Consider the following 24,042-nt stretch of genomic DNA (forward strand, 5'->3'; position numbering starts at 1 on the left):
TTGCCATATAATTGGGCAAAATAGTTTTTAATGATTGCCTTAATTTCCTCTTCATTAGAGGTGAGGTCTCCCTTTTCATCTTTGATACTGTCAATTTGGTTTTCTTCTTTCCTTTTTTTTATTAGATTGACCAGTACTTTGTCTTTTTTATCTGTTTTTTCAAAGTACCAGCTTCTAGTCTTATTGATTAATTCAATAGTTCTTTTACTTTCAATTTTATTAATTTCTCCCTTGATTTTTAGTATTTCTAATTTAGTTTCCATCTGGGGATTTTTAATTTGCTCGCTTTCTAATTTTTTGAGTTGCATGCCCAATTCATTAATCTCTGCCCTCCTTAATTTTTTAATATATGCACTCAAGGATATAAATTTCCCCCTGAGTACTGCCTTGGCCGCATCCCACATAGTTTGGTAGGATGTCTCATCATTGTCATTTTCTTCAATGAAATTATTGATTGTTTCTATGATTCCTTCTTTGACAAATTGGTTTTGGAGAATCATATTATTTAATTTCCAATTAGTTTTTGATTTTCCTGTTCAGGTGCCCTTACTAATTATTATTTTTATTGCATTATGATCTAAGAAGGTTACATTTATTATTTCTGCTCGTTTGCATTTGTTTGCAATGGTTCTATGCCCTATAACATGGTCAATCTTTGTGAATGTGCCATGTGCAGCTGAAAAGAAGGTGTATTCCTTTTTGTCCCTATTTATTTTTCTCCACATATCAATTAAATCTAATTTTTCTAGGACTTCATTCACCTCTCTTACCTCTTTCTTATTTATTTTTCGGTTTGATTTATCTAGATCTGAAAGAGGAATATTTAGATCTCCCACTAGTATGGTTTTACTATCTATTTCCTTCTTGAGCTCTGCCAGTTTCTCCTTTATGAATTTGGATGCTATGCCACTTGTTGCATATATATTGAGCAGTGTTATTTCCTCATTGTTTATAGTGCCTTTAATCAGGATGTAATGACCTTCCCTGTCTTTTTTAATCATATCTATTTTTACTTTGGCTTTGTCAGAAATCATAATAGCCACTCCTGCCTTCTTTTTCTCATTTGATGCCCAAAAGATTTTGCTCAAGCCCTGAGCCTTAAACTTGTGTATGTCCACACATCTCATAAGTGTTTCTTGTAGACAACATATGGTAGGATTTTGGTTTCTAATCCACTGTGATATTTGCTTCCGTTTTATGGGCGAGTTCATCCCATTCACATTCAGAGTTATAATCATCAGTTGTGCATTTGCTGACATTTTCATTTCCTCCCCTATTCCTACCCCTTCTCCTTAAACTATTTCCTTTAAAACCAGTGGTTTGCTATTAAGACCCTATCCCTTATCCCCTCCCTTGACTAACTTCCCTTTCTACATCTGCCCTTATTCCCCCCCCTTTGTTTTTAAGGGCCTTATGAATTCCCTCCCCCTTCTTCTCCCCTCCCTTTTTTTTGACCTCCCTACTCCCCTGTTTCCCTTGATTTATCCCTTCTGACTTTCTCAGAAGGGTTAGATAAGAGTTTTATGTCCCAATGGATAGTATAGCTACTCTTCCCTCTCTGGGTTGATTACACTTAGAGTAAGGTTTGATTATTACCTCTTAATGCTCTCTTCCTCTCCTTCTTATAATAGTATTTGTCCCCTCTCCTTCCCATGCCCTCTTTGTGTGTAATAGAATATCCTATTTTTCTTATTCCCTCAAGTTTCTCTTGGTGTCCCCTGCTATTCACCCCCTCTTTCCCATCCCCCATGTCATCTTAGATTATTTAGTGTTCCACCCTCACCCTGTGAATTAGTCTTCTGATTACTATAATAGTGAATACTATAATAGTGAGTAGAGTTCACTACAGAGAATTATACATAACATTTCTCTACATAGGAATACAGATAATTAGATCTCACTGAGGCCCTTAAGGCAAATTTAAACATTATAAGTTTTCTTTCTTTCCCTTCTGTTTCTTATTTACCTTTTCATGTTTCTCTCGATTTTTGTGGTTGGATATCAAACTTTCCATTTAGCCCTGGTCTTTTCTGTGCAAATACTTGGAATTCTTCAATTTTGTTGAATGCCCATATTTTCCCCTGGAAATATATAGTCAATTTTGATGGGTATTTGATCCATGGTTGCAGGCCCAGCTCTCTTGCCTTTCTTAATATTGTATTCCAAGCCTTAAGGTCTTTTAGCATGGAGGCTGCCAGATCCTGTGTGATCCTGATTGGTGTTCCTTGATATTTGAATTGTCTCTTTCTGGCTTCTTGTACGATTTTTTCTTTTGCTTGAAAGCTCTTGAATTTGGCAATTATATTTCTGGCCGTTTTCTTATCTGGATCGAATGTAGTGGGTGTTCTATGAATCCTTTCAATGTCTATATTGCCCTCTTGTTGTAGGACTTCAGGGCAATTTTGCTGAGTAATTTCTTTTAGTATGGAGTCCAGGTTTCTATTAATTTCTGGTTTTTCTGGAAGACCAATTATTCTCAAATTGTCTCTTCTAGACCGGTTTTCTTGCTCTGTCACTCTCTCATTGAGATATTTCATGTTTCCTTCTATTTTTTCAGTCTTTTGACTTTGTTTTATTTGTTCTTGTTGTCTTGAGAGATCATTAGCTTCTAATTGCTCAATTCTAGCCTTTAGGGACTGGTTTTCGGCTCTAAACTTTTCGTTTTCAGCTATGATCTTTTGGTTTTCTTTTTCAATCTGGTTCAATTTGCTTATCAGTTCATTTGATTTCTGAGCCTCACTTTCCAATTGCAAGATTCTACCTTTTAAACTGTTATTTTCTTGCCAGATCTCTTCCATCTTCCTCAGAATCTCATTTTTGAACTCTTCCATAGCTTGTGAGGAGTTTTCCTTATTTGAGGAGGGTCCGGATGCTTGTTTGTTCTCCTCCTCTGTTTGCTCGGTTGTCTGGATTTTCTCTGTGTAAAAGTTGTCGAGTGTTAAAGACTTCTTTTTCTTGTGTGCTCGGTTGTCTGGATTTTCTCTGTATAAAAGTTGTCGAGTGTTAAAGACTTCTTTTTCTTGTTGTTTATCTTTCTCTTCTGAACTTCCTGAGTCTGGGTAGCCATCATTAGCCCAGCAGCTTCTCAGCTTTATCCTCGAGCTCGGGGTCTGTCCATGGTCATTTGGCTCCTGAGGTCTGAGTTCTGGTTTTTTCCAAGGTCAGCCCCCTGGTGGACCCCCTTGCTTGATCTTCTGCCGGAGGTTCCTTTACAAGTCTCAGGGCGCTGGTTCCACAGTTGTATACCCGTCTGCACTGGTTCCCACTCAGGGTTTCAGAGCTTTAGCTCGTGGCTGTGTCTGCCTCCCCCCACGCCTCTGCCGCTCCTGCGCTCAGAGTTCGCGTGCGTTCTTTGGCTTTTTGGGTCCCAAATCTTGCTGCTCTCAAGAACAGGCCCTGGAGCTGCCAATGACTCGATGGGTGCCCCAAACTTGCTCTATTTCTTTTTAACTGGCTTCAGCGCTATAGGTGGTGTGTGTGGTAGGGGTGGGGGTGGGGTGGTTGCTCAGCCCGCGATTTAGTGAGAGCCCTTTATAGCATGGAAATGTCCTGATTCCATGTACCTTCCACACTGTGCCCTGTTGTGGGGTTCCTCCAATCGTCTGGACTTGTTTTTATGTCCCCTTGAGGAGTTTTGTGTGTTTCGGTCAGGAGAGGTTAAGAGCTGCTTCTTACTCTGCTGCCATCTTAACCCGGAACCAAATTTTACTCATTTTAAAACACCTGCATTGGAGACATTGAGTTATTCCTATATTCCATTTGAGTAGGTGGTCTATGCAACCAAATACTCAATTGTAATAAAGAAAATCAATTAAGCAAAAATTCTCAGTACAGCAACAAAGTCTAAAAAATATAGATAAAATTCTGCCCTCAGAGGTCTTTACCTCTCTGCCATATGTTCTCTAGAACCACTATTGATTTTTTTTATTATTCACGTGCATTTACTTTATTGAATTAAAGAATCTTCGATTTCCCAAAGGCATCCCCTAATAGTTAAGTGGCCAAAGGAGATGAACACACTGCCAAAATTAGTGTAATAAATGGATACCTCTGCTTTTACATGGTGGATATGCACTTGGCTTCAAGCTAGTTCAAGGAGAAAACAGCATTGCCCCTCATTATACTTTCTCTTCTCAAAATGGGCATGCTTCATTAATAGCATAATCCAACTGTCTCCTCAAAGTGAGAAAATTCACTTCAACTGCCATTTGATTGATGCATGGTGCTTTGGAAAATCTTTTGCCTGGAGAAGCACTGGCACCTAAAAAAGATGGCAGTGGGAGACATGCTTGTACTCATTCTTAGAGCTCAAAGATATTCTTCCTGAACCCCAGCATCTTGTCAAGAGGAGGAAGGATTTGGATGGAAAGGAAGATTGCTAGGAGTGACAGATTACCCCTAATAGCAATTCTAATTTCATTTCCCTTCTGATGGGGTACTTAAATGTTTATTTACCTTCTCCCCTCTAGAAATAAGTGCTATACTGAACCAATTGTGCCTTCACCTTTTTTCCTCTTGTGGTCCATGACTTAGATTCTAAAATAGCAGACCAGGGTTTAGTACTGGTACATAATTTTGTGGTGTGATGATTAAAATTCAGAGAGAGGGGCAGCTGGGTAGCTCAGTGGATTGAGAGCCAGGCCTAGAAATGGGAGGTCCTGGGTTCAAGTCTGGCTTCAGACACTTCCCATCTGTGTGACCCTAGGCAAGTCACTTGACCCCCATTGCCCACCCTTACCACTCTTCTGCCTTGGAGCCAATACGCAGTATTGACTCCAAGACGGAAGGTAAGGGTTTAAAAATTTTTTAAAAATTCAGAGAGATTGGCTTCTGGGCAAGAAAATCAATTTATTGGTTAGCATAGCAATAACCAAAAATTTAATTAATCAGTAATTTCTCAGTGATCAAAGATCAAGAAATTATGCTGCATAGATCAAATATAATTTTGGAAGTTCATTAATCAGTCCTCCCCTAGACATTCCAAGACATCTCTAATGGGTGAATAGCCTGTGAGAAGTAGATCCATCATTCTCTCAATCCCTTCCTGATTCCTTGGTTGATGATGGCAAATCACATGTCCCAAATCTGTAATCAGGTCTTATGTTCTTATGAGTGGCATTCTCCATTTACTCCAGTGGGGAGTCAAGGACTATGTTCTGCTGCTTACAGACACACTTGTCCTAAACTTGTTCCTATACCAGGCAAGATAGAACCTATAATCTCATTTTTCTATTGCCCTACAATGGAAGATAGTCTAGGGTGGGGCATTCTCTGAATTTCCCAGGAACAAAGGAATGAATACAAAAGTGGAGGGACAAATCTAAGCCTCAATTCAAAACTCAAAAATAGAAATGATTCAATATATTAGGAATAAGGGGGTAGCTGGGTAGCTCAGTGGATTGAGAGCCAGGCCTAGAGACGGGAGGTCCTAGGTTCAAATCCGGCCTCAGCCACTTCCCAGCTGTGTGTCCCTGGGCAAGTCACTTGACCCCCATTGCCCACCCTTACCACTCTTCCACCTATGAGCCAATACACAGAAGTTAAGGGTTTGAAAAATATATATTAGAAATAAAACTTCTCAGAAGGCAGGTGAGCTATACAAAGGGACTGAATTAAAAATCTTGGTGTTATGCTGAAAACAAAATACAGTAAGGGAAATGAAGTAAGGCACCTCATGAATGGACAATAATTCCTCAGCCACATGTTTTGGAAAAAGGAACCTAGCCCAGAACCCAGGAGCCCAAGATTCTTATAGCTCCAGATCTACCCAGCTTATTGGCCTTGGGAAAGTCACTTCATGTCTGCAGATCTCAGTTTCCTCATCTGTCAAATGAGATGGATAGATCATAGGCTCACAAATTTAGAACTGGAAGGGTCCCTAGACTTCATCTCATTCAAATGCCTCATTTTACTGATCAAGAAACAGGCACAGAGAGATGACCTCTCTAAGATCTTTTTCCCTTGTACCACATTGCCTTGAGTTTTTTGAAGTTTGGGACTGAATCATTTTAATGGAGTAAACAAAGTAAAGTAAACAAAACTGACACAAGTGCAGCATATGGCATAGAATCTGTTGTTGTTCAGTTGTTTCAGATGTGTCCAGTTTTAGGGTTTTATTAGCAAAGATGCTGGAGGAGTTTGTCATTTCCTTCTCCAGATTACTTTGCAGATGAGGAAATCGAAGCAAATAGAGTGAAGCAACATGCCTGGAGTCGCATAGCAAGTAAGAATCCGAGGCCAGATTTGAAATCAAGAGGAGTCTTTCTGATGCCAAACCCAGCGCTCTATTCTCTGAGCCACCTAGCTCCCCTTATTGAAGCTACATTGACCGTAAATAAATACAGTGAGCCATTTTGAAAATACCAAAAGACAGCATGATGTATGCCAAGTGTTTATAAAAGGTTTTATTTATTTTTCATTGCAAGAACTGGTTTGCAGACTGCCATAATTACTTGGTAAGAAATACTCATCAGTCTATAGCTTTGAGAAGTGTTTCATTAGATGACTGTTATTCATGGCAGAAAGGTGGCTTTTAAAAAAACAAAACTAATTATCTTTAAGCTATGGGGAGGAAGAGCATCCTTGAAGGCAAGGATGGTCTTCTTTTTCGTATTTGTAAGTGTTTAGCTTAGCACAGGAAGGGTTGAAGCTGTTACCCAGTTTCCCCACTAACAAGGAATAGTTTTTGTGAAAATCAGTTTTAGTGAGAGTTACAGGGAGGTATAGGGAATGGTGAAGAGCTATGTGTGTGTCTGCTTATGTGGAGAGAACTAATGTTTATTCTGAGTTTAAGGATTTAAAGTGTGTTGTGTTACCAATAAGTCCAATCAGAATTTTCACAGTTTCCACTTTGGGTTGAAATAGATTCCCTTCTCAGTAGCCTCCTAATGACATGCAAAGAGGAGCTGGGGCAGTGGTGGGAAAGAGGTCCCCAGGATACTAATAGGTGTAGCAGGGAGTGAAAAGGGATTGGCTGGCAGCAGAACCAGATGAACCTGAATGAACATACTGTCCTTTGGCTGCCTGGCAGTTTGCCTGAAACATAAGAAAAAACAAGACCTTGGTTAATTTTTACAAACCAAAAACCCAAATGTTTGTCCATGTTTATCAAGGCCTATCCTAGATGATCAATACTAAACTGTCTCTTTTTTTTCTTCCTTTGAAGTCCATAACTTTGGTCTATATTTAAATAGCAATAATAATAACTCATATTTCTATAGCACTTTAAGGTTTTCAAACTGAAGCTGAAGAGCTTAAGTGGCTTGCTCAAGGTCACAAAACTGATAAATGTCAGATTTCAGGATTTAAATTCAGATTTTCTTGGCTTCAAATCCAAATACTATCCCTAGGACCACCCTAGATGCTTCATTATTTTATTTACTACCCCTCTGGGGGGGGGCACTTCTTCTTTCCTCACTCCCATAATAGCAGGCTCATGTTCTTTCTCATAACTCCAGGTTCTAGTCTCCTATATAACTGCCACATCCATGTTGATGATATAACATACCTTTTGCCTGTGGCTTCCTTGGCCTTGTCTCTCTAGACCTCCATCTGTCCTTTGTCTGTCAGCCACACATCCCTGGAGTCACTCCCTGGACCTCACCATCACAGAGCACTCCTGCCCTTCAGATTTCTCCAGTTTGGGACTCCCTCTGGCCAATCATGGCCACTTTATCTTTTGTCTCTCTAATTCAATAAATCTAAACTGCTGAACTGGAACTCTGTCCTCACTGCAGCTTCCAGGTTCTCAGAGTAAAAAGAATACTGGATTTGAGGTCAGAGAACCTGAGTCCAAGTCCCAGATCTTCTGTTTACTACTACTAGGTCAAGAACTTTTAGGTCTCAGTTTCTTCACATATAAAATAAGGAGGTTGGACTAGATAATGTATAAGGCCCTTTCTTTCTCTTAATATTATATTCTGTGACTCTTTCTGCCTTTTCTTGAATCCCTGTCTAGTCTAGACTCTAGTGATTAGCCATCTCAATGAAGTCTTCACTCCCACTCCAGACTCCCTTGTTCTCCTTAACCTTCCACCCTGTCTGTTGTGCCAGTCCCCCCAAACACCCCCACTTTGGCTTTAGCTTCACTTGCAATGCAGGGCATTGCTAGAGGACATCAAGGACTATTCTGGCTTGCTACCAAACTGTAAATCACAATTGAAAGGCAGAAGAAACAGCCTGGCAGAGAAGAGACCTGGTTGCCTCACCTGAGCCCGCTTCACAAATGCCTCCTGAGTTGCCTTCTTGTTTGCAGCTTTGCCCCCCCAGGCAGAAAGTGCACTGGCCTGCAGGGCCCGCCCATACGAGAAACTTAGCTTCCAGGGCTTGGGCAGTGGGCAAAGGTTGATGGCATTTAGATTGAGAGTTGCATCATCTTCACTCATGCCTCCAGATAGAAAGCAGATGCCTGGAAAAAGAGAAAAATAGAAAATGAAAGCTGAGCCCAACTGACCATCATCTACAGGGTCTGGCAGAAGCTGGACAGTGTTGGGGAAAAACAAAAAACCTTTGTCTCAATTCCTTTTTTTGCTTGAATTATGGAGGAAACTGTGATGTTTACTAGAGAAAGATACAAGTACTGTGTTAGTCTTAAGAGCTGCAGAATTTGGGGATAACTGGGATAGAGATAGACACAGCTCCTTTTTGGATTTCCCACACTAGGATAGCACACTGTATACTACAAGACAATAAATATTTATTGATTTGAATAATATATGAATGGAATGGAATATTATGGAATATCATTACTCCATAAGAAGTGGCAAAAGGGATAGTTTCAGAGAAATCTCAGAGGACTCCTTTGAACTGATGGAAAGGGAAAGAAGTAGACCCCAGAGAACAATTTATTCAATAACAACATTGAAAAGTAAAACAACTTTGAAAGACTTAGGAATTCCAATCAAGGAGTTGACCAACTGTGATTGCAGAAGCCTGAGGATGATGTACGGGACCTACCTTTTGAGAGAAGGTGATGGATCCAAGGTACAGAATAAGACATGAATTTTGGGACATGGCCAATGTGGGCAATAGTTTTTCTTGACTACATATATTTGCTAAAAGAGTTTGGCTTTGTTTTGTTTTACAATTGTGGGCTATCTGGTTTGAGAGATCACTGCTAGAAAAAGGGAAAAGAAAAGGAAAAGAAGGTTGTCAGAGCATTTGCTTTTAATGTATAGAAGAGAATAGAAGGAAGGCCAAAAGGAAACATGAAGAAGCAGGACAGCTCTGAAGTGACTTGCTGAATTTATTATATATCTAAAAAGAAAAGCAAGCTATAATATCAGTAGTAGCCAACATGTATATAAATGTATTGTATACTAGGTACTGTGCTAAGTCCATTAGAATAGTTATCTAATTTGATCCTCATAGTAACTCTGGGAGGTGGGTGCTATTTCTATCCCCATTCTACAGATGGGGAAATTGAGGTAAACAAAGGTTAAATGACTTGCCCAGGGTTACCTAGCTAGTAAGTATCTGAGACTAGACTTGAACTCAGGCCTTCCTCCCACAATCTATCCACTGTGACACTTAGCTGCCCTCAGCTGTACGTGACAAGAGATTCAGTTTCATGTATAGACCTCTTTCCCCCTTGTATATAGAAATACAGGCTTTATTTGGTGTTTATTAAGTTTAGAATAAAATATTAAATTTAAAACATTGAACCAATAATAGGGAAACTTGGGGGGAATTGGGAGTGTGACAGACCCATGACTTCCCTGTTACAGGGGCACCCCCTCCCAACTCCCAAAGTAGGAGTTTGCAGAAAGAAAAAGAAAAAAAAGAGGCTGAGAAGTGAGGTCCCCTTGGGGACTTGGGGTGCACGACAGCCTGGGAGAGAAAGAAAGCATTTACCAGGAACAGCAGCCGGGACTGTGCGGTGCAGAGTGGTGACGGTGGCCAGAGCCACCTGTTCGGGGGTGTACTTCTTGGTGCAAGCGTGCCCGGCTGTCACCATGTTGGGCTTCAGGAGTGTTCCCTCCAGGTAGACGTGGTGGTCACTCAGGGCCTTGTAGACGGCGGCCAGGACCTGAGGAAGGCAGAGGGCCAAAAGGGAAGTGCTCTGGGGGCCTCTCCTTACCCCCTTCTAATCACAGCCCTGCCCACTCTGCCCCACAGCTCGCGTGTTCCGTGGCCGGGGGCGCCCACGGGAGGCAACGATGCCTCCCCCTTGATAGCGTTACTCTGTGCGAGGCCCTGGGCCAAGGGCTTCATGAGGGCTGCCTCACTTCATTCTCACAATAACCCTGGAAGATGGATGTTATTATTATCTTCATTTCCCAGATAGGCAAACCGAGGCTGAACGACTTGTCCCAAAGCGAGAGTGAGAGGCAGGATGTGAGCCCAGCTCCGGCCGGATTCTCCTGACGGTGCGCCTCGCTGCCTCTATGAATTCTACTCCTTACAAAGTCGAGCAGCCCCGAACCACAGCATTCCAGACTATAAGTCTGGGAGATATCATGGTGTAACCCCTCAGTTTATATAGAACTTATATCATAGAGAGTGAACATGCCCTATTCCAAACCTCTGGCTTTCTTTTTCCTCTCTTTTTTTTGTGTCCCCTCGTTTCTTATTTCTTCATTATACTTTTCAGATTCCTTTAAGCTGCCTCCTCCAACATTCTTTTTATGGGATTAGGCAGGGTTCCTGTCCTAAATTTAAAAATCTGGGAGTGTCACCCTTACACTTCGATTTTAACATTAGACATAATACATGACTGGGCAGGCTTTATTAATCCGAGTTCTCATGAATCGGGCTGATAGAACACTAATAAATTATGACTATTGACTATTAAACCATAAATATCTGGGAAGGGAGAACCAATGACAATGGGTGCTTTGTGAAGTTTCCTTATCAATAATAAAATACTAATTCTACCATAAAAAAAGAAGAAAGAAAGCTAGGAAACTATTCATGCACCCTCAGATGGATAAATTTGGCAAAGACAGCTTTTGCAGACTGTTCTAAGAACAGAAGAAATCCTTTTCTAGGCTACCTCATTTATTTAGAGCAAACCTGGATCTATTCTTATCCATTTGTGTTTTGACAGCAGTGACAGCTTTTCCCTCCTACCCAGGGGTTACCTTCTCAGAGACATATTGGCAATGCTCAAGGTCATGATCTCCATCAGGGATGACTTCTGGCTCCACAATGGGCACCAGCCCATTCTGAGGGAGGAACAAAAAAGATAGATATTAGAGTCCCCTTCCCTAGACCCTTTTTATGAGTGGAGAACTAGAGACACTAATTAGTAAAGAATAATGACCCTTTGTGGAAACGAAATAGTTTGGTGTCTATGGAGCAGCAAATGAAGGAAAAACTTAGCAAAGTGAAAATGATTTTCCCTTAAAATGAGTGGGGCAAAAATGAAACAGCTGCTAAGCTCTAGATGGTCTTGCCTGCCTCAGCAACCCTGAGAGAAGATGCTATTATTATTTCCACTTTACAGACGAGGAAACTGGGGCAGAAACTGGGTTAAATGTCTTGCCCAGGGTCACACAGCTAGTAAGTTATCTAAAGCCAGGTTTTAACTTGGGACACCCTGATTCTAAGTCCACACTCTATCCACTGCACCTTGCACATAGCTGGCATTTAATAAATGCATACATGTTGCAGTTTTAGTGAATTATATGTGAATTAGCTTGGACTCAGAACACCAGTTAGGAGCTGGGAAAGATTTAGCATAGCAGAAGACTTTGTGAGCTTGAGGGGAGGGTACCTTCACAGCTTAATGGCCTTCATGCTAGCTTGGCTGCATGTCTCAACCAGTTTCCTAACACTTGGGTAGGGCAAACATCACAGTGAAATCTGAAAAGCAGTTGAATGGCACTTGGTTGTGGCATTGGGAAAAGAGTGCCCAAGTGTGTTGAAATAGTATTAAAAATGAAAAAGGAACTAGGCATGTTGGTGCATGGCAGTAGTCCTTGCTGCTAGGGAAACAGAGGGAGGCAGGTCACCTGAGTTAAAGAATTCTGAGCTACCATGGAACCAAAGCTTATTGGAGGGCCACTCCAATGAGACAGAGTGAGTCAGAGCTTCCAGGACAATCAGTTTTGGAATTGGGCCTGTGAGTGCCCTTGTTGCTTCTAATCTGAGCTAGATTAAATCTCAAAAGAAAGAAAGAAAAAGTTTAAGTGATTTTCTCAGTCTGACAGAGGGAGAAAATTATACTTTCATTTCTAAAGCAAAGTGTTGAGGGAAAAGACCCACATATACAAAAATATTTGTAGAAACTTTTTTGTACTGGTAAAGTGGATTCTAAGGTAGTTCCCAGCAACTAGGGAGTAGCTGAACAAATTATGAAATATAAAGGTCATAGAATACTGTTGTGCCATAAGGAATGAAGAAAGGCATCATTTCAGAGAAACCTGAAAAGATTTGTAGGAACTGGTACAGAGTGAAGTGAGAAGAACTAGGTCAATTTATAGAATAAACGTGGTGTAAAGACAAACAACTTTGAAATACTTAAGAATTCTGATCAATGCAATAACCAACCATAAATTCAGAGGACCAAAGAAGAAGCATGGTACCCACTTACTGCCAGGCAGGTGATGGTACAGGACAAGGTATCTATTTTTGGAGATGGCTGGACAATGTGGGAATTTGTTTTGCTTAACTGTGCATATTTATTATAAAGGTTTTGTCACTGTTATTATTTGTCAATGGTGGGGGCAGCGAGAGAAATGGGAGAGAGAGTAAGCAGACTTTTCCCAAATGAAAAAAATAAAGTTTAAAAAAAGCATATTGGAAATGGAGGAAGAAGGGACCTTATGAAAGCCATCATTCAAATTGAAGGGCACTAACATTTCTCTGTAGAGGCAGCCCTCCAGAGAGTTCCTTCTCTTCAATCCAAAGGCTCAGTTGTCATGCCCATGAGTAAGGGAGCCCTCTAGTTCAACTGTCCTTATGGTTTATCATGAGTTCCCCAGTAACAATGAAATTATCATTCTGTCTTTAAACCTTTAAATTCTTCAGAATGAGGGAAAGAAAACTGGAAGAGCTGTCCTGGAATACCTTGTTCATCCCCTGAACCACTTGGCCAGAGTGACTATAGAAGGACTAGAGTAATACCTGCTGGCAGATACTGGCATAGCGGGCCAGTGCATTAGCATTCTCCTGGATGGCCAGGTTGGAAGGACACTGGTCACCGATCTTCAGCACAGCCCTCCACTTCCCAAAGTCACAACCGTCCTTCTTATACTGGGCACAGCGCTGAGAGAGCCCATCCAAGCCTATAAAACCACAAGAGCAGGAGAAAAGGCTTCTCTGAGAACCTGCTAGAGTTCATGGAGCCCTCTAAATGGGAAGCCAAGAGGCTGAAAATAGCCATTTAGCACTTCATCCTCCAGTGGTAGTGCCTTGGCTTCTTTGATACAACCCCCTGTCCCAGCTCTCTTTGCTTAGTCTTCTCTCTGGGGCTTACGTAGTGAAATGGCCAAGCAATTAAACTACAGGCGACCCATATGGCACTGTCCATGCTCTCAATAAGTCTTTAATCTAGCCTGAAAGAGTTTGAAGGACTGGTACCAAAAATCAAATCATTTTGAGTTACTCATTCTGCAATTTTTTTAAAAAAGCAAAAAAAAAAGAAATGCCCTTTTGGTCCCAGCTACTGGGGAATTTGTGTTATCCATACATCTAAGCAACCAGCTTGAAGTCAAGTCCAAGATCTATGATTTATTATCCATTTGACATTAGGCAAGTTACTTTGCCTTTTCTGGTACTCTGTTTTCTCATTTGCAAAATAAATATCACAGCACCTGTTCTTCCTATCTCACAGGACAGTTATAAGAATCAAATGGGAGAATTCATGGGACTTTAATAAATGAGGAAACAAACCAAGAAAGATAAAGTGACTTTCCAAAGACCATAAAAGTATAAGGAGAAGAGTCAGGATTCAGAGGTAGATATATATGTATGTATATATATTAAGTAAGCAAAATAATTCATATCATATACACATGTAGGTTGTCTGTACACATATCTGTATATACATATACACTTTACAGAATGGTTGTATATATATAGATGTGTATCACATATACATGTATGTATATACACTTATATGACATATAATTTCATGAACTTTAAAGTATTACATAAATGTTAATTATTTTGAACTTACTCAGCTTTTTATGGTTTTATATCTTTTTTCCCCTAACTGGATTGTAAGCTTTTTTTATGGGTAACTGAATGTTTTCATCTTTGTATGCTCCACCAAGGGTAGCAAGGGGCTTTGTCCTTAGGAGGTGCTGAATAAGTGTTTGTTGTTTGGATTTTGTAAGTTTTAGCTAGTTGTCTTTCTACCCTTTGCTCTCATTCTTCCTCTTGTATAGCCAACCCATGCAGACATGTTCCATCACAGAAAGCAATATTCTCACCTTGAATGGTTGTTTCTTGATTTGTTCCTGCCAGGGGGGCAGCACCTTGGTCCAGCTGTGAAAAAAAAGATTATGAACATTTAGTAGATGCCAAAGAATGAAGAAGGTAAAGTTCTGGACTTTCTCAATTCAGAGCTACTCTAATGATAAGGCTCTCCTCAACCAAAGGCCCTGCATTGTGACGTGGTGTTTATATAAGAAGGAAGAATATGGAAATTAAGTGCAGAGAGTATGGCTGTAGGGAGTCTAGAGGAGTCTTGTGCTGGACAAAAGATTCCATGTTAAGTGATGGCCAATTCACAAGTCTGGGAATGTGGAGATATTGAAAAGAGTTAGGAGAGCTTAGGAGAAGAGACCGAGAAGGGCTAGGGAAAGAACAGATTTGGTGGGGCTGGAGGATGTTGTAAGATAGGAGAAGAAATTGTATTTAAAGGGTCCACTTGACCTCGGTATGCTATGCCAGCCATTTTATGAAGGGAGACAGACACTAGCATTTTGGATTCTGGTGTTCTGTGATGTGTTTCCTGGGTGCACTGACCTTGATTCCCACCACAATCCCCTTTTCCTTGAGGATGTCTCTGAACCACTTTCCTTGGCTATCCTTCTGATAGAGAGTCTCATGGAAAAGGATCACCCCTCCAATGCTCTGGTTGATGGATTTGTCCACAGAGAAGAGAATTTCTCGGAACTGGCGGCGGTTTTCTTCTGTATTCTCTACCTTGATCCTCTGCAGGCGATTGCCCATGGTACCTAAAACAAGAAGCCAGATATGAAGGTGGGAGAGGAATGGGTCAAAATGTTGCCTGAGGACAATCAGAACCACCTATAAGGGGCAGTCTGACTTTTATACTTAACTGGGCAATTCCCTAGGGCAGTGATGGCCAAACCGCTGTCGGCAGGCCAGATTCGGCCCCCTGAAATGTTCTGTCCTGCCACTCGACATTATTCCTAATCTGATGAATACAGTGAGTAGGATACAATACAATGAAACTTCGAAGCAGACTGACAGATGAGCATTTCCTTTCCTTTGGCCCCCTCTTAAAAAAGTTTGCCCAACACCATCCTAGAGCTTCACTGAGGTGGCACTACAAAGTGCTGCCCTTGGAATCAAGAACACTGGAGTTTGAATTCCTCCTCAGGCATTTACTACCTGCAGGACCCTACACAAGTCACTTGATCATTCATTTTCCTCATCAGTAAATTAGGAACGCTATTATCTGTGGCACTTGACTCACAGAGTTGTGAAATCATATACTGTACTATGCAGAAATGGGTAGCCAAGCTGCACCCAGAGAGAAAATGGCTACCCGTTTGTGCCTAGTACAATACTTAAACACTTTGCAAACATGACAGCATTCTATCAATACTGAAGGTGTTTTTAACCTAGGAATTTTGAAAATGTCAAACATTGTGTTGAAAGAACACTCCAAATGAGACTTGGTCAAGACCTAGCAGGGGAGCAGGTAGGCTGGGCACAAAGGGCTGAGCCTGCCAGCTGGGGTCGGGTGAGTGACTGTTTACTCCCAGCTACAGCCCGGTGTTTAAGGCCCTCAGCAATCTTTACTAGGTGGACAAACTGGCTCTGGGTGGGCCTGAATTCAGCTTCTGTGTGAAGAGGGTTGACTGACTTTGGGTCCATGATTGACAGAACCTCATTTTCTCATCGTTGCATTTTTCTGTCCTGCTTCCATTTCAGATTTAGGTACTTCTGACTCCAGCTTGGTAACCTGGTCCTGACTTCTGATGTCCACTTTGCTTAATGAGTTACTAATGAATGGCACTATAGTAGATCAGGAAGGAAAGAAGTCGTTTTAAGAAAATCGTTAGCCCATCAGAGAAGGCGGTATAGATGAGCCCCAGGAATGAGGAATGGAAAGAACACATCCTGCATTGTACTCTGTTCGAAGAGACATACTGGTTATTCCTCTTTTAAAAAAAAATGACATTATGAGGTCGATGGATATCTTGACTTGGGAGTGAGTTGGGTTTAGATGAAACAGAGTTACATCAAGGTTCAGCCTTCCTTCCAGAGTCATCCAAGTCCAAGGGCAAGGTGAAGGTCAGGATGGCTGATCCCAGGATGGCCTGGGATGTCTTGGATAACCTTGACTCCTTTGATGTCTCACCAAGATTCGAGCTTGCCAAGGGCACTTGTTTTAGCTGCCCTCAGGAACACGGGAACAAATTATTCTCATAAACCCATTCTTTTGGAGAAAGTCTTCACATGTTTGGGGTAGACATCCCCATGGAAGGGTTTGGGTCCTGTCAGCTACCCTCAACCTGATTTAGACCATCTACTGATATGAGTTTTACCTTGATGTGGCTGCCACACATGCTACCGCTTTTTGGAGTGGGAATTAGGTGGCAGGTTGACACCGAGGGTGAATGAGCAGCCCTGAAAAGAGCTTGGCAAGCCCTTACAGCAGAGGTGTTTGCACATATACCCCAAAAGTGACACATAGGGTGATTGAGACAAGGAAGGAAGAAACAGAAAATAAAAGATATTCCCAAAACCACATAGTGTTTAGGATGGTAGACAGGACTTCATCACTGTCAGGGGATGGGGATGGTGGAAGGATGAGTACTCCTGGCTGTCTTTCTCTTTCTGCTGTTAATGTTTCCCTTTTTCCCTGAGTTTCCTGCTGGCAAGGAGAGTTTTGTGTGTCTGGTTGTGCTGCTGTACTGCCTGAAGGACTGAGGGATGATCTTGACCAAGGGAGTCAACAGAGGTTGCTTCTTTGATTTCATACCTTCTGAGATCACTCCTCCGTGCTGTATATGTATGAGGAATGCTCAAGAAAGTTTAGGAGCCTGACCTTTGTTGTTAAATCGTTTCAGGCATGTCTGACTCTTTGTGACCTCATTTAAGTTTTTCTAGATAAAGATACTAAAGTGGTTTGCCATTTCCTTCCCCAGTTAATTTTATAGATGAAGAAACTGAGGTAAACAGTTAAGTGACTTGCCCAGGGGCACACAGCTAGTAAATGTCTCAGGCCAGATTTGAACTCAGCAAGATGAGTCTTCCTGATTCCAAGCCCAGTGCTTTATTCATGGCACCATCTAGCAGTCCAACTTATCTGCCTGCCCAACAAGAACCTGATAAGTGCTATAGATGGGAGGATTGAGAACCTGATGGAGATCAGCCTTGATCTTCATGACAAGACAATGGACTCTGGGTTCCTTCAATCTTCATCTCCCTCTTAGCCTCTTTATGAACATTTTTATTCTAAGGGCCTGCCCTATTTGTGAAGAAAGATGAATAATAAAACACTAAGGTTTCTTTTACTTAGGACAGTGACTTTTGAGAAATTTGGCATAGAATACAGCACAGTGCCCCTGACACTCACCAACAGACTCATCTGCAGCCAGGATCCCCTTGCCATCAGCAACAATGCGTTTAGCAATGTCTGAGAGCTCCTTCTTCTGCTCAGCGGTGAGGGCTGGAAAACGGTGGGCCATGGTGATGGATCTGGAAAAGGGAGAAAAAGAAAAAAGAGAAACTCTAATAGCTGGAAACTGAAGGAATAGGGATTGAGCATTTCAGAATCAGAAAGTTTCTTGGAAACCATCTCCTCCAACTCATAATGGAAGTTACACACACGTATACATGTATTTATCATCATCTTCATAAACAGCAACAGATGTTTACTAAGGAGCCAACTCTATACAGAAATCTATACCGGTTGCTAGAGAAGAGAATTTTAGGTGACACATAGTCTCTGTCTTCATGAAAATTAGATTTAGTAGGAGGATAAGACACCGAAATATATAGCTACAATGCCAAATATTATATAAATGTTATAAAGCATGTTCATGAGAGTTATGGAGCAAAATACCTTAGCAACCAGTTAGTATAATAAATGAAGTACTGGGCTTAGAGTCAGGGAAAACAATGCCTTCATTGTCTTTTTCCTGTTTGACCTTGGGCAATTCACTTATCTTCTTAACCTCAGTTTCCTCATCTATAAAATGGGGATTATAATAGCACCTACACCCAAGATCACTATGAAGATGAAATGAGATACTGTATGTAGAGCACTTTGGATACCTTAAAGTGGGATGTAAATGCAGTTATTATTAAAATGGGAGCACACATACCACTCACATAAATACATAGAGCATCACTGATTCTGAATCAATTCAAGATGTGAGGATACAGAAACAGGATGGGATCCCTTTGACATGTTTGTATGGATTCTCCCTTAACAACATAGCTGACCAGCTAATGGACTATTTACCTAGTTGTTAAATAGTTGTAAAAATGATAACTGCATAAAGATATATAGCCAAAATATATGTACATATATATGATGAAAAGAATGTAATAGGAACTAAAACTGATCAATACACTGCATTTTTAAGAGCCAATTATTATGTGTCTGGCACTGCACTTGGTGATAGGGATAACAGGCAAAAAATGAAATGATCCCTTACCTTGCACAATATCTCCCTGTAGCTACACTGCTTTATGATTGATAATTTTACTGTCTTCAGATTGGCAAGTGATCTTGTATGCCATGAGACAGAAAGGGTTCTGTCAAGGGTTCTATGCTTATGTCAAGGCAGAAGCTATGCTTCATTCATAATTCTAGTGCTTCAAAAGAGCTTCCAGATATTATATTAATTTTATGAATTAGATTGTTTCTGGCAGGGTTTTGTCTACAACATAAAGAACAAAATATTCTTATGAATCTTCTATCCCAAAAGAGGGGTAACTAGTTATCCTAAGTGAAACTGTAGGGTAGGAAACATTGATCCTTGGTAGCCTCCCATCTAGCTTTTATTCTGCCTTTAAGGAATGATCCATCTCTGCCACACACATATTTGATGCCTTACACTCACCCTCTACTTCTCAGGGATACCTTCCAAATCACTAGTCTCAGGCACGTTATCTTCATCCCCTGAGACATGCCTATGATCAACTAATTCACACTAAAGTGGAAGGCAGACTGGTTTAGTGCAAAGACCATTAGACTTGGAGTCAGAAGACCAGAGTCATTTAAAAGTCTCGTGAATCTTTGGAGGACTATAAGAAAACATGTCTGTTTCCTAATCTGAGAAGTACATTATTAATAAGTGAAGTGAGAAGGAACCTAAACACTTTGTGAATGAGGCAGGTAAATGATCTATATCCTCAGTGCCTACTTGCCATTGAGTAGTTTCCAGGCTGCGCTTTTTCCAAAACCCTTTGACCCTTTGGAAACTTCCATCAGTATAGACATGGCGATCATCTACCCCATCCCCAGTCTCAATTTCAAGAAAAGAAAGTATACCTTAATGAGGCTTTTCAAAAAGTATATTCTTATATTCTTTGTTGGACCACATTTCCCAATTTTTGGTTTGGAAATTAAGGTCAAAGTGGGTATAGATATGTAGTGGAAGCTTGAAGATGTCAGAGAATAAAGTAGTCAGGATTTTGAATTCAATAAGCTTGTATTAACTTGCCTACTTATGTGCCAAGCACTGTGTTGAATATTGAGGATACAAAGGCAAAGAAAAAGTAATTCTTCTCCTGAGGAGCTCCCCAATACTCAAGCAATAGTGATAGATCTTATAAAAACCTACTGTAATTCCTGAAACTTTAAATTGAAGGAGAGATTTTGGTTGGATAGAAGGAAAACTAATCAATCAACAAACATTTGTTAAGTACTTTGAAGGAAACTAGGGTTTCTAGAAACAGAAGTGAGGATGGGGGTACATCACATGGTAGGCACCAAGCAAATATTCATTGACTGGTTGATTATAGGCATGAAGGAATGCCAGTATAAAGACATGGAGATGGAAAGAGGGGATTTGGAATGGCAAAAGACCAATTTGGCTGGCTTGTAGAAGAGTGAGAAGAGGAATACTGTATAGTTAGAATAAAAAAATAAGTGGGAAGACTCGGTTTCTATGGAAAATTATATAGTCTTTCTTTCTGGAGAACTTGAGGAAGATATACAGTCATACATCTTAAACAGTTGAGACTTTCCATATATAAAAGTGGAGATTCAGGGCAGAAGATCTACCCCAGGGAATTTTGAATTTGACTATAAACTATGATGCTTATATTTAGTAATATTCAGGCTAGAAGTTACTTGTATACTAATCAGACTTGAAAACCAGGGCTATAAAAATAGTCACTGAGTAATCCTTCACCACAGAGAAAATACTAAAAGAATCTTTGATGAAAACTGGGCAGCCTCTAAAGACAACATGATCTTTGGACATTATTTCCATTTATTTGGGTATTATTTCCATAGATAGCTTTTATTCCTCCTGATGATTTCATGACACTACTAAAAACATACTGGGCCATTTTCTTCAAGCTTGTCTTGCTGGCCAATAGCTAGTACAAATTAAGAACTGGACCAAGAATTAATACAGTCATAAGAAAGATAAAGGGGCTAAAGGTCTGAACTAACATCAGCAGAAATTTTATCCTCTGTTAATTATACAACAGGGACTTGGACCAAAGGTCGATTCTGGGAGAGAGGAGTCCAATTGAAGTGGGGTGGAGGGGGTGAGGTTTCCAAAGAAAGTTTCTGAAGCTTTTATCAGACAGCCATGGAGCATTTGCATCTGACATCTCAGGAGGTTGTCAATTTGAAAATGGGAACCTAGGAGGCTTGTGTGAGTTAGTCACCATTTATATTTATACCTACTTTGTGCCAGGCTCTGATCTCTCCTAAGTACTAGAAATAAAAAGAAGGGGAGGGGGAGTAAATAGTCCCTGCTCTCAAGAAGTTCATAGTGTAATGGGGGAGATTGTGAAACAACTTTGGAGTTTATTGAATAGGGGGTGACATAGTTAGATCTGCACTTTTGAGAAGACCAATTTGAGAGCTGAGTAGAGGATAGGCTGGAGTAGGGAGCGACTTGTGTTGGGGAGAACAACCAGGAGATGTGAGGGAGCAGGGGTCTGCCCCATGGTGGGGACAGTGTGAGTGGAGAGAAGAGGACTTGGCCAAGTTAAGAAGTTGTGAGTTATGGTGGTATGGAGGGGAGAGAGAAAGAGAGAATGAGAATGAGAAGTCAAGCACAACACTGAAGGACTTTAGGGAGAAGATAATGAGCTTGGTTTGGGAGTTGAAGATGTCTACGTGACAAGTTCCAGGTGTCTATTAGGCTGTTGGAGATGAAAGACTGGAATTTAGGAGAGAGGTTAGGCTGGGAAAATAGATCAGAGAATCATCAGCATAGAAATGATCATTTAATCCATTATTGGATCCCTAGGAGTTGATGAGATCACCAGCCAAAATAAAAATTCTTTCAGCCCATTTCCTCATCCATTTTACTTTGTTTTGGTTCAGAATTTGAGAGTCCATCAGAGGGAAAAACTCCCTCCATCCATCTGTTACCTCTCTGTAAAGTAATTTTGAGTTCTAGCTGCCAGGAACACACAAAAGTGAAGGAGGGGCTTACTGAGCTGGGCTATGTCAGAGGCAAGACTAGACCCCAGGTTCAAGGCCTGTTTGCCAATAATAATAATGATAGGGAACATTTATATTGTACTTATTATTCCAGACATTATGCTAAATTCGTTATAATTACTATTTCATTTGATACTTACAACAAGCCTGGGTGGTAGGTGCTATTAGTATCCCTGTTTTACAGACGACGAAACTGAAGCAAACAGGTTAAGTGACTTCCCCAGGGTCACACAGCTAGTAAGTGGCAGAGGCCACATTTGAATTCTGCTTTTCCTGACTCCAGGCTGTGCTTTATCCATTGCTCCACCTGGCTATCCACTATACTATGATACCTTTCTTCCTTATCAATAAAATGGGAATACGAATATTTTCACTCTACAACTGACCAGGATATAGTCAGAAAAATACTTCATAAATCTCAAAGTGCTGTATAAATGCAGGTTATTATTATTTCAGGAGAGTGAGTGAAAAGCCATTTGAAAGCTATTGTGCTGAATGATCTGTATGATTTATGAGTAAAGATTAAGAGCGTATGAAAGGAGTTCTGTGATTGAATTCATCAAGACAACAGGTAAAGAATTTTGCCTTTTAAGGGTTATTCTCTTGTCCTTTCCAGGACCTCTGTTATTCCATTTACTTTACAATGTTCAGGGCAAATAAAAGGCAGGTTCAAACTTGCTTCTTATAGTAAAAATATAATTCAGGATAACACTCATTTGTTAGAAGATGCAAGTCGAAATATGGTGGGGGTTGGAGGGAGAATTCAAATAAATTAAGCCTCCATTTTTAGGGGATAAGAAACTACAACTAATAAACTGATAAATCTCAGGCTTGTTTTTGCAAATAACTTTACATTGTGTTATTATTCACATTATTAATTGTATTTTTAAAAACTTGTCTTGAAAGGCATCTTTGGCAAAACAGTTGAATAACAGAATTTCAGAACTCTTTAAGACTTAAATATTAAATTATAGAATGCAGGTGGCATGACTTCAGAGTTCTTGTTGGTAGGGCACATTGTAAAATGCTGCAGAAATATGACCTGGTGTTATCTTGTTCAGTTCTCTCATTTTACAGATTAAGAAACTGAGGCTCAGAAAGACAAAGTGATTTGCCCAAGGTCACAAAGCTAATTAGCAAGGATCAGATCTGAGACTAAAACCCAGGGCCCTTGGTGCAATGATAGTCAAATACTTTTTTAGCTGTGTTATCCATTCCATCCTAGACTAGACACCGGGAATCTTAGGTTGCTTTTTATCTAATCTACCTCTGTCCCATTTTTTAAAATTATTTTTTCTCTTGGCATTTCAATTGTTCATCTGAAAAATGGATACTTGTGGGATGGATAGAATTGTTCTCTCCTCATCCCAAGCCTCTTCCTCACAGGGTTACTACAAAGATATCAATAACTTGGTGTGAAGGAGAGAAGAAAGTGGAAAACTGATCAGGAGGCTAAAATATAATCCAATGAAGGAACCTTTTTTATGGTGGTTCTCTTCATCTGAGATTCTGAACCTTCTTCTCGTTGCTGACTTTTTATGGGTACTTTGTACATTAACCTTTTGCATCTAATAAGAACTCCCAAAGCCTGCATTTTAATAGGATTCAAATATAGGGTGGTGATAAGAAAGTGAACGGAGTGTGGGACCATCTGGTCTTCTGAAGATAAAGTCATTTTAGCCTGGCTGGTTATGCCAGTAATATTGAGCAAAATGGCTCAAGATTTTATTGTTAGGAGTAACAAGTCCAGTTCGAATCCTTTGGACTGATTGTCCCTAATGCACCCCTAGTCCCACAGTTTGAAATCCAGTAATACACAGGAACTTGTACTTACTGTTGGTGGAGAGAGTCTTTAGGTGAAAGAAGTTCCTGATGAGGAGGCAGCTGCCAAATAGGAAGAACTGGGAGGATACAAACGTTTTTATAGTGCTTGAGACAAGGGGCCTCTTGTGTTATTACGGTTGTTTTTTTTTTTTTTTAACTTTTGCCCTTTTCTCCCTCCCTTGACACAGTGGGGAGGGAGGTGTCTTACTTAACACCTCCAATTGGCTCATCAGCAACCAATCCTGCCTATCACACTAACAGGAGCCTCACTTAGAATCATCAAATGTTTGAGCTGGCCCTTGGAGGTCATCTAGGCCATCTCCTCATTTTACAGAGGAAGAAACTGAGGCCCACAGAGAGTAAATGACTTACCCAAGGTCACTGCTAGTCAGAAGTCAGTTCTCCTGACTCCTTTAGCTTTCATCCAC

General features: G+C 40.6%; 1 protein-coding gene across 1 annotated transcript; it reads right to left on the minus strand.

The window, feature by feature from the left end:
- Nucleotides 1-6,378: 6,378 nt before the first annotated feature.
- ALDOB (aldolase, fructose-bisphosphate B) lies at nucleotides 6,379-23,756 on the minus strand. The gene is made up of 9 exons (XM_044684749.1): nucleotides 23,625-23,756; nucleotides 17,726-17,847; nucleotides 14,917-15,128; nucleotides 14,379-14,433; nucleotides 13,069-13,229; nucleotides 11,082-11,165; nucleotides 9,853-10,027; nucleotides 8,208-8,407; nucleotides 6,379-7,035 (listed from the first exon to the last, which is right to left on the minus strand). Exons 2-9 carry the CDS (start codon nucleotides 17,835-17,837, stop codon nucleotides 6,940-6,942), a joined length of 1,095 nt encoding a protein of 364 aa, XP_044540684.1. The 5' UTR covers nucleotides 17,838-17,847; nucleotides 23,625-23,756; the 3' UTR covers nucleotides 6,379-6,939.
- Nucleotides 23,757-24,042: the final 286 nt, after the last annotated feature.

The sequence above is a fragment of the Gracilinanus agilis genome, chromosome 1 (genome assembly GCF_016433145.1).
Source record: "Gracilinanus agilis isolate LMUSP501 chromosome 1, AgileGrace, whole genome shotgun sequence".
NCBI classification, from domain to species: Eukaryota; Metazoa; Chordata; class Mammalia; order Didelphimorphia; family Didelphidae; genus Gracilinanus; species Gracilinanus agilis.

Excerpts from the sequence above, each read along its gene's own strand:
- ALDOB (XM_044684749.1), bottom strand. The coding sequence starts at position 17,837 with ATGGCCCACCGTTTTCCAGCCCTCACCGCTGAGCAGAAGAAGGAGCTC. Across the intron at positions 11,166-13,068 it reads ATGCCAGTATCTGCCAGCAG|AATGGGCTGGTGCCCATTGT; the intron begins GTATTACTCTAG and ends TTCCTCCCTCAG. Across the intron at positions 8,408-9,852 it reads AGTCCCGGCTGCTGTTCCTG|GCATCTGCTTTCTATCTGGA; the intron begins GTAAATGCTTTC and ends CTCTTTTTCCAG.